Source organism: Octodon degus, unplaced genomic scaffold (genome assembly GCF_000260255.1).
Source record: "Octodon degus isolate 3935 unplaced genomic scaffold, OctDeg1.0 scaffold00127, whole genome shotgun sequence".
Lineage (NCBI taxonomy): Eukaryota > Metazoa > Chordata > Mammalia > Rodentia > Octodontidae > Octodon > Octodon degus.
Window position 1 is genome coordinate 1,762,570 of NW_004524703.1, and position 15,913 is coordinate 1,778,482.

A 15,913-nucleotide genomic window follows, 5' to 3' on the forward strand; every position below is an offset into this window, starting at 1 on the left:
GTTCAGGAAGAGGAAGCATGACAACTTCCCGCATAACCAAAGAAGAGAGGGGAAGGATGTTAATTCATCTTCTCCCGTGATGTTGGCCTTCAAATGTAAGTTCTCCATGTCATTTGGCTGAGGGGGAGAGCTGAAGGCTGTAACAATTACATAGCCATGTTGTGCACAAGAAGACAATCTGTAAGAATTGAGGAACCTTATATTCTTGGATATTTTGTGAATGCTAATCTACACTGAAAGCCTAGGTTGCAAAGATCTTAACCTTTATGTCTTCTTAAGGTAAACATTAACATTAGCAAACAGGAACCCACTATTCATGCAGATAGCATTTAAATGTTATTTTATTTTTTTTACCGGGGATCGAATTCAGGACCTTGCAGTTGCCAAGCAGATGCTTATGGTGCTGAGCTATCTCCTTGGCAGAGTGTTAGTTAATACTGGACATTCTGTGTATTTAAATTTTGTCCTGTATCTCATATTGTCTCATCTATCCTTTACTGACATACATATTTATATTTAGGGTATATTAGTTTTGTTAAAAGACTTGGCATTGCACTTTGCACAGACTTGAAACTCTTATTAATAAATCTAACACATATTTGCATATGTATCTTCATAGTCCCTATTTTCACAGCCAATGGAATTGATGACTTTTTTCCTTCTCAAAACCAGGAGGTGGTGTGTACCTGGTGGAATCTCAGCCCTTGGGAGGCCAAGGCAGGAGAATCACTGTCAGTTCAAAGTCAGTCTGAGCTACATAGTGAAACTATCTCAGAAAATGGAAACAAGCAAACAAAAAACCCCCAAAAAACAACCCAACATACTAAGCTCCCCAGTGCCCAAACATAGTCCTCTCCACCTCAGTCTTCTATCCTGTATCTGTGCTTCAGTGAATAGGGAGGTGCTTGGTTTTGACTTGGAGTCATCTGAAAGTTGGGTTGTGGAGGAGGTACCCCAGCCATTGATTGACAGTTTAGACGTTCTGCTTGCAACCATCTCTGCTCTCTTTCCACGGTGCTGCTTGATTGTCCTTGTGTTTTTTCCCTGTTGGGAAAAAACCACAGGCTCCTTGCGTGCTGAGCTCAGACACTTGATACAGTCTATTTTCCCACACTACCAGTAGTTGCAAGCAAGGCAGTTTAAAACCTGCTTCATTCAAGAGCAAGGGAATTTGTTTCCATTTTTGAAATGAGTGAGTCTCATACAATTTGTGGATATATTTTAAAACCAGCACAGTACCCACAAATGATCTTCATAGGTATTAGAAAACTAGCTGTAACTGAACAGTGGACATTTTCATATGCTGTGTACAGTACTGAAGAACTACCGTTTGGGTATTCCCCACCCTTAACGCTCACCCTATCAAGAGCTACTTGTTCCCAGATTATTTTGCTGTTTCATGTTACTATTTGACTGTGAGTGCAAAGTTCTTTCACTTCTGAGTTCCTTCCAATTTAACATACCTAATACCTGTTTGGTGGACCACACTTTTCTTCAAAGCTCAGCTTAGGTGGCTTTTTGTGATAAACTTTAAATTGATTTGTTATTCACCTATTTGTTTTCAGCCTCCCAAGTGCTGGGATTACAGGCATGCGCCACCACGCCCAGTCTTGCATGGTTACATTTTGTTTATATCTGTCTCATACTGAACTGAGCTCCTTCAGGATAGGAATTATACATTATCTAATTTTTATGTTACCTAACAGAGCTCACTAAATATTTAAAATAAACAATATGTGTGTATTATCTTGAAACACTAGACAAAATCCTGGCCTAATTATTGTCTCAGAAAGGAAAGATCAGATATATTGAGGTCTTTGCCCACATAATAATTTGGCTAGTAGTAATGCAGAATACATCTATTGTGTTCCTACAAGGGAGGCAGAATCCTTGGCTTTAAAGTGAAAATTCTTCTGCAGTAAGAGTCACTAAGAGAGTTAAGTGGCTTATAAGCATTTCAACAACTAGGGCTTGAGAATTCAGAACATTAATGCTTGAAGTTTGCTACATGAGTAGATGTTAAATGTTCTCAATTACAGAATAAAGGTAACTGAGGCGATGAATATATTAATTAGCTTGATAATGTTCACAAAATGTATATATAGGGAGTTTGCTAAGAAAGTATGCACACTTTAGGAAAAGAAAAATGTGTATAACTATTTTAATAATTGAGACATGAGATTAGTGTAAGTTACATTGGCCTATGATTTATAATGATAAGAAACACTCAAAATGGTGGTCATTAGCTTCCAGACATTTATTATTACAGTAATAGACTGTTGCTTGGGTAGCCTTGGTCCATTGAGAGTGTTGCACATGCATTTTCAGTTTCTTCTCTAAGTGCCAGTGGTGTAGTTGTTTTTTGTGATACATGACATCCTGTAGGGGGATATGAGGGCAACATCATTTTTTGTCAAAACATACTACTTTTTCTTTAACTGAAGTGTGTGTGTGTGTGTGAGAGAGAGAGAGAGAGAGAGAGAGAGAGAGAGAGAGAGAGTGTGTATATGTATGTGTTTTGGTGAACTCTATATTGAAACAGCATATATTTTAATTAATTATTGAGACAGGGTCTCACTACTTAATTCAGGTTGGTCTTGAACTCACTGTGTGTTTTCTATTTTAGTTTTTTTGAGATGAGCTCTCACTAATTCAGGCTGGCCTTGAGCTCACCATCTAGCCCAGGCTAGCCTTGAACTCGAGGCGGTCCTTCTGCTTCTGCCTCCCAACTGCTGGGATTACAGATATGCACCACTATGTCTGGCAATTTCTATGCATAAATGCTAAACCATTAAGGATACTGTGTAAGCTAGGGAGATATCAAGGCCTACCTTTAACCTTTTCTTTGAAACTTAGTTTTCAACTATTCCCTGTTCTCCTCTTTGATTTCTGACTTCTTTGACTCTGTTTTCAGCTAACCTATTCCTAGCCTCATTAAAGTTTTTTATTGTTGTCTTATGGTACTGGGAATCAAACTTGCTGCATGTTACATGCCCTGCCCTTTTTATTTTTTAAATCTTGAAATAGGATTGTCATATGTTGCCTATGTTGGGCTCAAACTGGAAAGCCTTTTGCCTCAGCCTCCTAAGTATCTGGGAGCGTAGGCATGTGCCAGTGTACTGGGCCTTGCTAAAATTTTGGTGTTTTTTACTGTTCATTTTCAGACAAACTGCTACAACTTTGTATTGATTAGAGAATATTCTATGATCTAGTCCTCTAGTTATAAGAAAGCTAACTCATGGTGTGATTATACATTTTTAATTTGTTTTTCCTCTGTACTGTTAAAATAGTTCAGTGTTTGTTAAGCATTTAACAGTTATGTATGCAATACTATATTACTAAGCAGTAAAACAATGTGTTCTGGTTATATATTATCACTACATGGACTAGATTGTTACTGAATATTTAGGAAGTGGGATAGTTGCAATTTTTAGCTTTCTAAAAATCTGAGATAAAATTTGCACATTTACTTAAAGAGCTTTTAATATTCACTTTAAACAGTAGTGCTACTATAATGTAATTTACAAATATTCTACAACCCACTAAGTATTCAGGAATCCTGTGTTTCTGGGTATATCGTTGGCATTTATAGAAAACTAGTAGAGGACAGTGTTCAGTTTTCTGTGCTTTGAGAATTCGTGTCAGGACCACCTGTTCTCCTTTGTTCTGCCTTAAAATGAGGCAGCTGACTGCAGCCATTGTTTGCACTCACCTTGAGCTGAGTGGTCTTCATCTTCTGTGATGGGTATGGAATGCAGGCTGTGCGCAAAGCCATGGTAATGTGTGCTTAGCCTTCCAGCAGGAGCTGGATGCGAGACATGACAAATACGAGAGGCTTGTGAAGCTCAGCCGGGATATAACTGTGGAAAGTAAAAGGACAATTTTTCTCCTCCATAGGATTACAAGGTGAGTACACATCTTCAGCATTTGCCACATATTTTATAAAAATAAGAGGAAGAAATTCCTATTTTTAGAGTAGCTAAGGATTTTATGTTTGGAAAAATATTAAGATTTGGATGATTTATTAGAGCCTATTAAAGTCTTATTAGGGTGATATATGTGAAAAATTTAATATTAGATAAATATTAAATCTGGTTAACTTGTTCATTTTTCAAGTCATTGTGTTCTTTCTGCCTCTTAATTTTTTTTTTTTTTTTTTTAAATGTATGTAGTACAAGGTCTACAGGGTCCTGTTTTCAGCCTCCCAAGTGCTGGGGTTCCAGGCACGTGCCACCATGTCCAGTCCCAATCGTAGTCTCAGTGAGCCCCATGGGCAGGGCCGCCGCTGCACATGGGGGACTGAGCCAAGGCCGCTGTGCTGTGCCTTAAGCAGGCCCTTTAGTTTGCTGGGCTATCTGGCCCGCCCTATTTTTTGTTCTTTTTGAGACAAGGTCTTGCTGTGTAGTTCAGGCTAGCCTTGAATGATTCTCCTGACTCAGCCTTCTGAGTGCTGGGATTATAGGTGTGCACCACCATGTTTGGTTTGCCTCTTTATTGAAATTGTGTTACTTTTTCATATAATTAATCTTGTACACACACTGTTTTTTTTTTTTCCCAGTAGTGGGGATTAAACTCAGGACCTTGTGATTGTCGGGCAGGCACTTATACCATTGAGCTTTATCCCCTTCAGCAGTACTGTTAACTACATAATTCCTCTAGAAGTTGTTGTTCTTTCATCTCTCTGACATTCTTTTCTTTGTAGTTTTTCTTGCTAGTACTAGACTTATCTTGTTTTTTCAGGCAGGCTGTCCTTATTTGATAGATGGTTTTAACTATAAGTAAAATTACTTTAAACTGCAAAAGCAGAGCAGGGAAATGAATTATAGAGATTATGATAGAGATTTAAGCATATCTTGTGAGTAGAACTGTGTTTGGTATTTTATGGTTACCTGTTTCTTTGCTTTGTGCTTACATTTCATGTGACTAGTTCCTATTGCTTCTTTATTCTCTGTGGGAAGGAAGATGTTTGTCCTACAACTTTCCAGCCTACTTGTCTAGGTCTTGCTCCTAATGAGATTCTCATTACAAATTCCAGATGCCTTTAGAGATGTAGTTATGGTTGGCTTTGCACCGTTTTTTGTTCAGTAACTTAAAACTTTTGTTTGTTTTTGGTTTTTCTGAGTCAGAGTCTTAATCCATGTATCAGACCTTGAATTCACTATACAGCCCAGGCTTGCCTTGAACTTGGTTGAGAGATCTTTCTGTTTCAGTCTCCTGACTGCTGGGATTATTGACATGTGTCACCACTACTGGCCTAAGACTTGTTTTTTGGTGCTGGCAATCGACCCCAGGGCCTTGCACATGGTAGGCCAGTACTCCACCATGAACTACAGTGGTACCTCGGTTCATGGACTTAATTCTTTCCATGATTCTGATTGCAAACTGAATTGGACAAGAACTGACTCAAATTCAGTGGTTAGGTTCAATGTTGACCTTATGAGGAAATTTTATTTGCTTCTTGTCCAATTCAGTTTGCTACCAGAATTGTGGAAAGAATGAAGTTCGTGAACCAAGGTAAATACCACTGTATACCTCTAGATTTAACTTAAAATATTTCAGATAATTTTCTAATTAATGCTTTAATTTTATTTCATTTGAGTGGAAGCAATTTGCCATACATAAATTGGAATGTGATACTCGTTAACTATTTTTTTGGCAGAATTTTTTATCTAGTTCTTTTTTTAATTTAAAAACATTTTAATAGTGGGTATTTGTAGTATATAATGATTGCATTCATCATGGAAACTGGTACATGCACATCACAAATTATAATTCTTTTACTCCTTCTTTCCTTCCTTCCCATTCCCTCCATCTCTTGGTTTAACCTTTTTCTTTTTTTAACCTGTGTAATACTAGTTTTTGCTTCTTTTTTCTTTTCCTTTGTTTTTCTCCCTCTCTCCTTTTCTTCCTTCCCCTTTCCCTCTTTCTTTTGAGATGGAGTCTTGCTGTGTAGCCTAAACTGGCCTTAAACCCTTTGTAGCCCAGGCTGGCTTTAAACTTGCAATCATCTGGCCTGAGCCTCGTGAATACTGGAATCACAGGCTTGTGCTACTAAGCCTGGCCCAACTATCTTTCTGATAATTTCTAATTTATTTTCATTATGGTCAGAGAACATACAATATTCTTTGAATCTGATTTAAATTTACTGATATGTATTTCACTGGTATATGTATAGTTGATTTTTTTCCCGTTTTTCAGGTGTATTTTATTATCATTCATCAAATATCTGTGTATAATATCCCAGGTAAAATCAGGGAATTCGGCCATACAACTGGGGATCCCTCAGAGATCCACAGACCTGTGGCATCTGTGAGAGTGCCTGGGTTCCTGGTGTAGTTTGTGGTTAGTGTCCCTGTTTTAGGTGGTTCTTCCTCCACATGACTGGGTGGGTCTTAGAATCTTCTAGGCTCTTTTCATTCTGCTCTTCTGGCCCAGTGGTCTCTTTGGTTGCCACAGTATTCTCTTCTATCTCCCTCCTCTTCAGCTTGGCCTTACCTAACCTGGTGATTTCCTCCACATTTGGCTTGTCTGCTATTTTCTTAAAACAGTGTGTTGCTGGTGATGACTTAGCTGTCTCTGGTTCTGTGAACTATAGGAGTTTCTCTGCCTTCCAGCTTGGGTAGGCTCTTTTTCCTGTCTGTTATCTCACATACCTGCTGCAGTGATCATATGCAGCCAAAGACCAGAAGGAATCTTGGGTAAAACTCTGATGTGCATTTTATGTTGCTTTTTCCCCACTGTTACTCTGCCTGGCAGGTTTAGCAGTTTGACCACTTTAAAACTCCCAAGTCCTTCTTTTTACCTAAGGGAGACTTCAGGTTCCACCTAAGTTTTTTGTCCTTACACCTTCTCTTGGGAATGTTGAGCAATGAGATTAAGTAGTAGGATGTATGCTCCCTTCTCCCATCACTGTTCATACAGCCTTAATCTAGGGTCTGAAGCCATTGTTTTGTCTACTTATTTTATCTGTCTAGTTTAAATCTATTCCATGTTACTCTATCCTGACTGAAATAGATATTTAGAGATAACATTTTAATTGTGATCGCTCTCTATATACGTTTTTTAGGTACTTTTTTCACTTAACAGTGTGCTATAGCATTTTCCATGTGTTTGCATACTGTTAATAAAATACAATTGTAGAGATGAGGTAGAAGCATTCAAATACAGATACTTAGTCCTATATAGTTAGATTATTTAAATTTTTCATTGTCAGAGCATCTGCCTGATGCCTTAAATATTCCCAATGTCTTGATTGTAGTGCACCTGATATGGAAGAAATATTGACCGAATCAGAAATTAAATTGGATGGCGTCAGACAAAAAATATTACAGGTAGCCCAAGAGCTGTCAGGAGAAGACATGCATCAGTTCCACCGAGCCATTACGACGGGTAAGTCTACGTTCACGAGTGTATTTTTAGGAAATTATGTGATGTGCTATTTGACTTATATCTAAGTGGCATGAGTTTTAACTGGTATCTGGCAAAATATGATTGGTTTTAAAAAGTGGGGCTTTAGGTAATGTCAAGGCAATCTGTAACATTTGTCTTTATTTTTCTTACAATGTATATTTATTGGTGGATTTTAATAAAGTAATAAAGTAACAGATTGAACTTTTGACAAGGAACATCTCCTTTCTAACTGTAGGTAAATTGAATTGGTGGCTTTAAATTTTACATTTTGCTAGGTTTGTGAACAAGAAGGTGTCACCTAGCCAGAAGAACTCAAATGACTCAGTGTAACTACATTCTATTAATACTGGATTGCATGTTATTTGTTTAAAAAGATTTAGGAAGCACTGGATCTTGGGGGTTTTTGTGTGTGTGTGTGTGTGTGTGTGTGTGTGTGTGTGGTTTTCAGGTGCAAAATTCTTGGTTCTTCCCTCTTGAGCTTCTTTTTTTTGAGACAGTCTCACTAAGTAGTTTTATTTTTTAAGTTTTTTATTTTTTTGCGATACCAGGGATTGAACTCAGAACTTTGTGCTTGCCAGGCAAGCACTTATTCCACCGAGCTATCTCCCTGGTCCTCACTAAGTAGTTTAGGTTGGTCTTGAACTTACTGTGTAGCCCAGGCTGACCTCGAACTTGCAGCAATCCTCCTGCCTCAGCCTCTTGAGTCCTGGGACTACAGGTGATTCTTGGTCTTTTTTTTTTTTTTTTTTTTTTTAAACACAAGCTCATGAGCAAGAGAGAGGCTATATAATTCAGATTAACCCTAAGATTTGCAGGAAGAATGGAACTACTTTATACTCAATATATATGTTCAATTTTGATTTAAATTCTTTCATTTTCTTTCCTTTTTTTTTTTTTTTTTTTTTTTTTTTTTTGTATTTTAGGGAAGGGTCTATAGGTTGTTCAGGGTCTCATTACAAGATCGGACTCAGTGATCCGCCTGTTTACAGCCTTCCAAGAGCTGGGATTACAGGCGCATGCCACCATGCCCAGTCTCAAACAATTTTGGTTTAAATTCTTAAAATATCAACACTTGTTTTTTGGAATTACTGAAATGTCTGTCAGTATTGGTAAGAGGAGATACCAACATAGGTGTTAAAGCACAAGTGTGTTATTATAGACTGAAGTAGTAACACTTTCATTATGTTGTCACAGTCCCATTACAATAATTCATTATTTTCAGGTTTTTATGTTTTATAAAAAAATAGCACATGAAAAAAAAAAATAGCACACGGACTGGGGAGACAGCTCAGTAGAATACGTGCTTGCCTTATTTAGCACAGGGTCCTGAGTTCAATTCCCGGTACCGCAAAAAAAAAAAAAAAACACCCAAAAAAAAAACAACAAAAAAGCACACAGTAACAAACATTATTATTATTATTATTATTATTATTATTATTATTATTGTTAGTAGTAGTAGTAGCAGCGGAACTGGGGATTGAACTCAGTCCCTTGCGCTTGCCAGGGAAGCACTTACTCTACTGAGCCATCTAGTATGTACTGTCAAATGGTACAACTTCAGACATGACAGATTTGGCCAGGATGTGGAAAAGACCAGATGTATAGAGGAAAGAAGGGTGAGCTGAAATCTAAATCACGCTTTTGGAAGATCTATGGAAATATCTTCATCTTGTCTTTTGTGGTAGAAAGATTTCTTTAAAATGACAGAATATATTAATTGTTAAAGGAAAGATGGATCTTTTGAGTATTGTTAAAATTTAATTGTTTCTGAAAAGACTATATTAAAAAAAGCTATAATGTGAGAGAAGACATTTAAAATATTAGGTAAGGAACTCCTACAAGTCAGTAAAGACAATTTTTAAAATGAACAAAATTTGAGCAAGGGCTTTAAAAACAAGTATTATAATGGCTCATATGTAGATGTGCTTAGTGTTATCACTTATATGTATTACACCAGGTAGAACCACGATTAGCTACCATTCACTCAACAGCATGGTTAAATTATATCACAAGGGCTGGGGAGACAGCTCATGGCATAAGTGCCTGCCTGGCAAGTGCAAGGTTCTGAGTTTGATTCCCTGTACCAAAAACAAAAACACCTCCAAACCGTATGACTGACAGGAGCAATTTGAAAAGTTTGGCTGAATGTGTGCCTGCTCTGTGAATATACACTGGAGAGTAAAGCTAATGTCACCAGAGGACATGATTAAGTAAGCACATAGCAGCTATAATCATAAGTTTAAAACTAAGTAGTGACCAGACCATTAGCAAGAGAGTGGATAGGTAAATTGTACAGATGTATAGTGTAATACCCATGGCAGAAATGCGACGCTGAGTAGGAGATTTACTGACATCTTGGGTGAAATAAACAGACACAAAAGACATATTCTGTCATTGTATGTATGTGACATCCAAGGGCAGACAGACCTGGGAAGATGGAGGAAGGAGAATGATGACCTCGAAGCAGAGCAGAGGATGGGAGTTATTGACTCTACTGAAAACCCTTTCTTAGTGACAAGTTCTGTACATGCTGTTTGACCTCCTGTGATTTGTGTATTATTTTCCTGGTGAGTGGGGCCATGGAAAGAGGAAAGCTGGGACTCTGCTCTTAGGTTCATGGGAGTCCAGAGTGGCATCACTAAGTTATAGGTGTGTGTAGGTCTTTTCATGGGTACAGATCAGGAGCAATTGTGTTTATCGGTTGTCTGTACATGGACAGTGTGCCGTCATGAGGAAACTCTGAACTGCCTCTGTTGCTCCCTTCCTTATAGCTGGAACTATCGTGGTAACCATATTGAAGATAGGCCAATTGCAGGAAAATCGTTATTTGACACAGTGGTGTTCCGTACGACTTAGGGGTGCCAGTATACTCTTGAGCCCCCTGGGTAATGGAGTTGGTAGGGAGGAGTAAGCTGGATTTTCCAGTTTCTACAAAGTCCTTGCTTTGGAGAAGCAGTTGTAGTCTTACTACATTGTTGTGAACAGAAACCCTGTTTGCAGCCTCTTTATACTAGCTTGTAAACTTGAATGACTAAAGGCAGGAGATTGAGTATCTTCTCTACTCTTCATTCTTTTTTCCTATCACATCATGCATAAGCCTGTTTTGCAAAGATTCATGGCAGTATAGTAAAAGCTAATCACAATTTTCATTCAATTTTAATTTGTGCTTAGAACTTTTGCATCTTTATAAAAATGAACATATTCTACTCCATGTAGGTGTTTTATGTGTGAAAAGTGATGTATTTTTCATGTTTGGATTAAGCATCTCATTTCCTTATAGTTTATGTTTATGCTTTAATAGTTTTGATGACTTAGGTTCCCCAGGTATCTAGTAGAACTTTCTGGATTTATGGTATCTAGTAAAGGAGCCTTCATGATGTTCTTCATTCATTAAGTATAAGGAAAGAGTTTTCATGAGGGCAACTATGATGTAGAAAATAATATCAAAAGAAACCTAAGCAGCTGTTGGATAAAGTAGATAAGACTTTTGAAAGACTTTCTGGGGGTCCTGCCCCTTAGCTCAGTTCTTTAAGTGGCTGCTTCAACAAAGCAGTCAGGCTCAGGTTGCTGTGGTTCGATTCCCACAACTCAAGCCAGCCAAGCCTGCCCTGAAGGCATTCGGAGCAAAAAAAAAAAAAAAATCCTGCCTTTTTGGGCCGGGGAGATGGCTCAGTGGAATAAGCGCTTCCCTGGCAAGCGCAAGGGCCTGAGTTCAATCCCCGGTTCTGCAAAAAGAAAGAAAGAAAGAAAGACTTTCTGAACAGAACTCCAGTGACACAGGAAATAGCACTGAGAATCAAAAATGAGATCATATTAAATTAAAAAGTTTCTGCACAGCAGAGAAAACAGGCAACAGAGTGAAAGATAACCTATAGAATGGTTAAAAAAACCATATACATTGTCATCTGTTTGTCACAGGAGTAGTATCTAGACTGTGTAAAGAAGTAAATGAAATGAATAGACACTTCTCAAAAGTACAAATGGCCAATAAATACATGAAAAATGTTCAGCATTGCAGGCCATTAAAGAAGTGCAAATTAAAAGCACACTGAGGTACCGTCTTACCCTAGAAAGAATGGTTATCATCAGAAAATCTAATAACAAATGCTAACTAGGATGTGGGGAAAAAAGGAACTCTTATGTCGCTGATAGAAATATAAACTAGTAAAATTATTTTGGAAATCAGTGTGGAGATTCTTCAAAAGACTAAAACTAAAAATTTCATTTGACCAGCTATTCCCCTCCTAGGAATCTTCCCAAAAGAGTTAAACTAGCTGAGCATGGTGGTACATGCCTGCAATCCCAGCACTTGGAGGCTGAGGCAGGAAGGTCCTGAGTGTTGGGATTACAGGTGTGCCCCACTCGTGGCTCCCTTTTAAAATCATGATACACAGTGTATTAAATATTATTCTCTATTTTGTTATGAGATTTTAATTTTTCCATAGGCTTTTAATATTTTATTAATATCTACTTGTATTACATTAAAATAAAAAAGATGAAGCCTCAGCAGCTATACAGATAGTGATTTTGTACATTGTCTGTGGTGTTTCTTATATCAGGAAGGAAACTGCTCTTGGAAGGAGTTTAGATGGGGCGTGAGTGACATGGGTGTGGTGTCTCTGCAGGTTCCCGCTTCAACATGTTCTTGAGAATTAGAAGCATCAGAGTTTGTTTTAGGTCCTTATTGTGGTTCCCTTGAGGATAACCCACTCATAAGATTTATAAAATTAAAAATTGCCAATATGTCACTTTTCTATAAAAACAAAGTCTTTAAAATGAAGTTCTTTGAACTGAAGCAATAAAGATTTTTCCCCCTTAGGTTAAGATGTAAAGCAGTCAAATGAAGATATCTGGGACCTAAAAATTTGTGGATAGATATTTTATTTGATAAAATAAGGCTATTTATAATTAGAGTAGCATTAACAATAGAATGCTTATGAATAGCCTGCTGCTTGTAATTGTTAAGTGCTTATTTTGGTGTCACTCCAAATGGTTATTCTTTTGACTTGAAGGTAAAACTGTTCTGGCATTGAACTAAAGGACTTCTGTGCTTGTTAAGAATAGTGCTAGTGGCATGCAGAGCATTTCCCTAAGGGATGCTTGTGTGCACTGAGCTTTAGTGTCCTGTACTGAGGAACAACAAAACCTTATGTCTGTTTTCTATGTATTGTCTATCAAAGTAAGCTACGTATTGTCCCAAGGGATGAAAAAAGGAATGAATAACTAGTTACTTGAAATTCGTCCCTAAAAAACCTTTGTGCTCTATCATTTTTTTCTTTTCTCCACAAAAAGGAGACATTAACAGGTAAAGTAGGAGAATGCTTAAAGGAAAAACAATGTGAGTGGTTTGTTTATATTATTACTACTAATAAGAATTGCCTTTATTTTTAATGTATTAATACTTTTGTGGAGATAGCGTCTCACTGTATAAGGCTGGTCTTAAACTCACTGTGTGGCACAGGCTAGCCTCAGACTCATGGTGATTCTGCTGTGCCTCAGCCTCCCAGGTCCTGGGATTACAGACACATGTCACCACACTCACCAAGAATTTACATCTTTTAAGACATTTTGGTGCACAATGCTAAATATTTAGACCCTAAATAGTGCTTAATTATTTTATCCAAGACTGTGAGTGATGGCTTAAGTGATGTTTTGTTTTGTTTTGCTGAGAAACAAACATTTAATGGTGCATCGATCTTTAGGGAAGTGATTACAGAGGTCTTTGAAAACTAAGCCAGGAGTATACAACCAAATGGCACAGATCTAAACTAGTTTCTTACCACCACTACCCTACAAACTGTAACTTCTTTCTCTCCAAAACAACACTCATCTCACACGAAAATAATTGTCACCAGGGAACTAATTAACCTGACTTTGTGGACAAAAATAAAAACCAAAGGAAATAATTCATTGTTAGTTATTGGGCAGTGTGAACAACTCATTGGTTAACTGGTGAAAGTAGAGAATCCAGTGCCCTTTAGTGTGCTGTTTGTCTTCCTAGTCCTGCTTTTTTTTTTTTTTTTTTTTTTTTTTTTTCTGGTCTCTCTTCTTCAGTGCATCCATGTTAACTCTTAGCAGGTTTCAATAAACCACCTGAAACTTACTCACAAAGTGCTGGTCTTTTTCTCCTGAGTAGCTCTCGACAGACATAAGTTAACTGAAGGCTCACAATCCCAACCCCCGAACGCTTTTTTGGGTGAATCTAGTTTAACCATCATCTGCATGAAAAATACGTCATTTTTTCAGGGTGATGCCCACACTACCCAACAACCAGTACCTGGAAGAACCCGGCGAGCTTGGTCAGAAACTGCTGGTCAGGAGCTGGTGGCTCTTCAGTACTACCATCCTGGTGATACATGATCCAGTCCTTCTGCATAAACCCAGGACAGTTAGAGCCAGGTGTTTCCTGCATGAATGTTTGAGTTAGAGTTAAAAAAACATTTTTAAGAGACAGAGTCTCACTATTCACAGCCTGGCCTTGATTTCTGAGGCTCAAGTGATTTTCTTCACTCACCTTTCCAAGTAACTAGGAAGGTGATGGGGATATTGCTCAGCAGCACAGTTCCTGCCTGGCAAGCACAAGGTCATGAGGTCAATTCCCCTTATCAAAAAACTCACAAAACCATGTAGCTGGGCGTACAGCTATGCACCAGTGTGCTGAACATGTTAGGTGGGGTTTTTTGGTTGATTTTTAAAACAGGGTTTACCTGTGTGGCCCAGGTTTGCCTTGAACTTAGAATTCTCCTACCTGAGCCTCTTGATTGCTGGGATTATAGGCATGAACTACTGTGTTATAGTTATTTTTAAAGCCGCTATTTTTATAGTCATACTTTTTTTTTATGGACAGGGTTCTTATTATGGAGTCCAGGCTGGCCTTAAATTTACTATGTAGTGTAGGCTTACTGTGAACTTGCAAGTGATCCTCTTGCCTCTGTCTTCCAAGTGCTATTATTACAGGTATGCATCACCTTGCCTGGCTTTTCATGACTTGGTTTAATTCTTTTAGTACCTCTGGGTTGATTTTTGCCTCTTCACAGGTTAGGAGATTGAGATTCACAGAAGTTACATCTAAGGTTATGAGCTACCAAGTGGTGGGGTTGATTTCCTCCCATATACATAGCTTCAATTTCCTTATGGCTGTAGAATGTGGCCCCTATTAAAGGCTTTCTCTTGCTTACCCAGAATATTAAGTTTCTGTATAAACTCAGTGCACATTATTGTTCTTTTTTTTCTGTACACTTAACAATTTCTAGCATACTATGCAAGCTTCTCATGTATTTCTTTATTGTCTCCCTTACTGGAATGAAGACTATGCAAGTCTACACAGTGGTTTTATTTTTGTTGCTGACTTTATCCCAGTTGTTTGCTATGTACTCAAATATTGATATAATGAAGAGAAAATATTTTTAAAAGGCATTCTTTTTTGTTTAACGATATTTATTTGATGACTTGCTTCTCTAAGTTTTTATTATTTTATTTAGTCCTCTAAAGAAAATGTTTCTAGGATTGCTTTTTGTATATGTACTAAAAGGATTATAATCAATATTAATATATTATGTCAGAGATAATATTGTTTTGTTCTAGGAAGTTCTCAAGTTTGTTATATTAATGTAGGTCTAATGTATTAGCAAAGTTGAGAAGGCTCACTGGAAAAATGAATAGGACATAAATCCTTATGAGTCTTTGAAATAATGTAGCAGGAAGAATTTAGTAAACAGAAAGATATAGCTTTAAAATGAGTATATCTGCTTAAGAAGAAGAACCAGAGGTATCAGTAGTTAAGGTTTAGCTATACCTGGGCATGGATGAATAAACCAGGGATGTTAGTGCCTTGCTGAAACATCATTTCTTCTTCCTCAAAGTGTAGTCTTTGTGGTAGTGGTCATTTGGTTGTGCTGTGGCCACCTAGGCATTCTGGGGCCTTGGACACCTGTGCTGTGCTGTTACCAATACGTGGTTTCCAAAATCAGCCAGGGCATTGAGGCCAGCCTGACAGCCTATGAGGAGTGCATGGAGGGTGGCCTGAGGGCTTTAGAGGGCAGCCCTGGAAGTGGCATGGACTACTTGTGATCACACTTTACTGGCCAGTTATACTGCTACACCCAACTTCAAGGGAGGATGGAAAACATGATCACTGTATGTGCTGAAGAAAACAAATATGTTTAATGAGTAACTTCTCTGTCTAACATTGCAACTTTATTTCTAGTGGAAAATCTGGGTATATGCTTATTAGTAGATTTTAATTTTTTCAGAAAAGAAATTTGTTTTTCTTTAAAAGCATTCTGTAAGTAATTTTAAAAAATGAAAGTGTGATTAGATGATGTCAGGTTTCACTACCTCATTTTATAAATGAGATTCATGATGGTATTGAAATTGGAGTCTTTATTTTAAATTAAGTTTATTGATACCTAAGAATCACACTCATAGAAAGTTTGTTCCTGTACATGATATAACTTGATTCTCTTTTTCCCTATTCCCCTACCCACCATTCAGCTTATCTTTC

The 15,913-nt window shown here is 37.7% G+C and overlaps 1 protein-coding gene across 1 annotated transcript in view; it reads left to right on the plus strand.

Moving 5' to 3' along the window:
* Tsnax (translin associated factor X) overlaps nt 1–15,913 on the plus strand; it is a 42,841-nt gene that overhangs the window by 13,244 nt on the left and 13,684 nt on the right. The window contains 2 exon segments of the mRNA XM_012516821.2: nt 3,792–3,906; nt 7,259–7,389. Of these exon segments, the coding sequence (XP_012372275.1) occupies nt 3,792–3,906; nt 7,259–7,389 (246 nt within the window).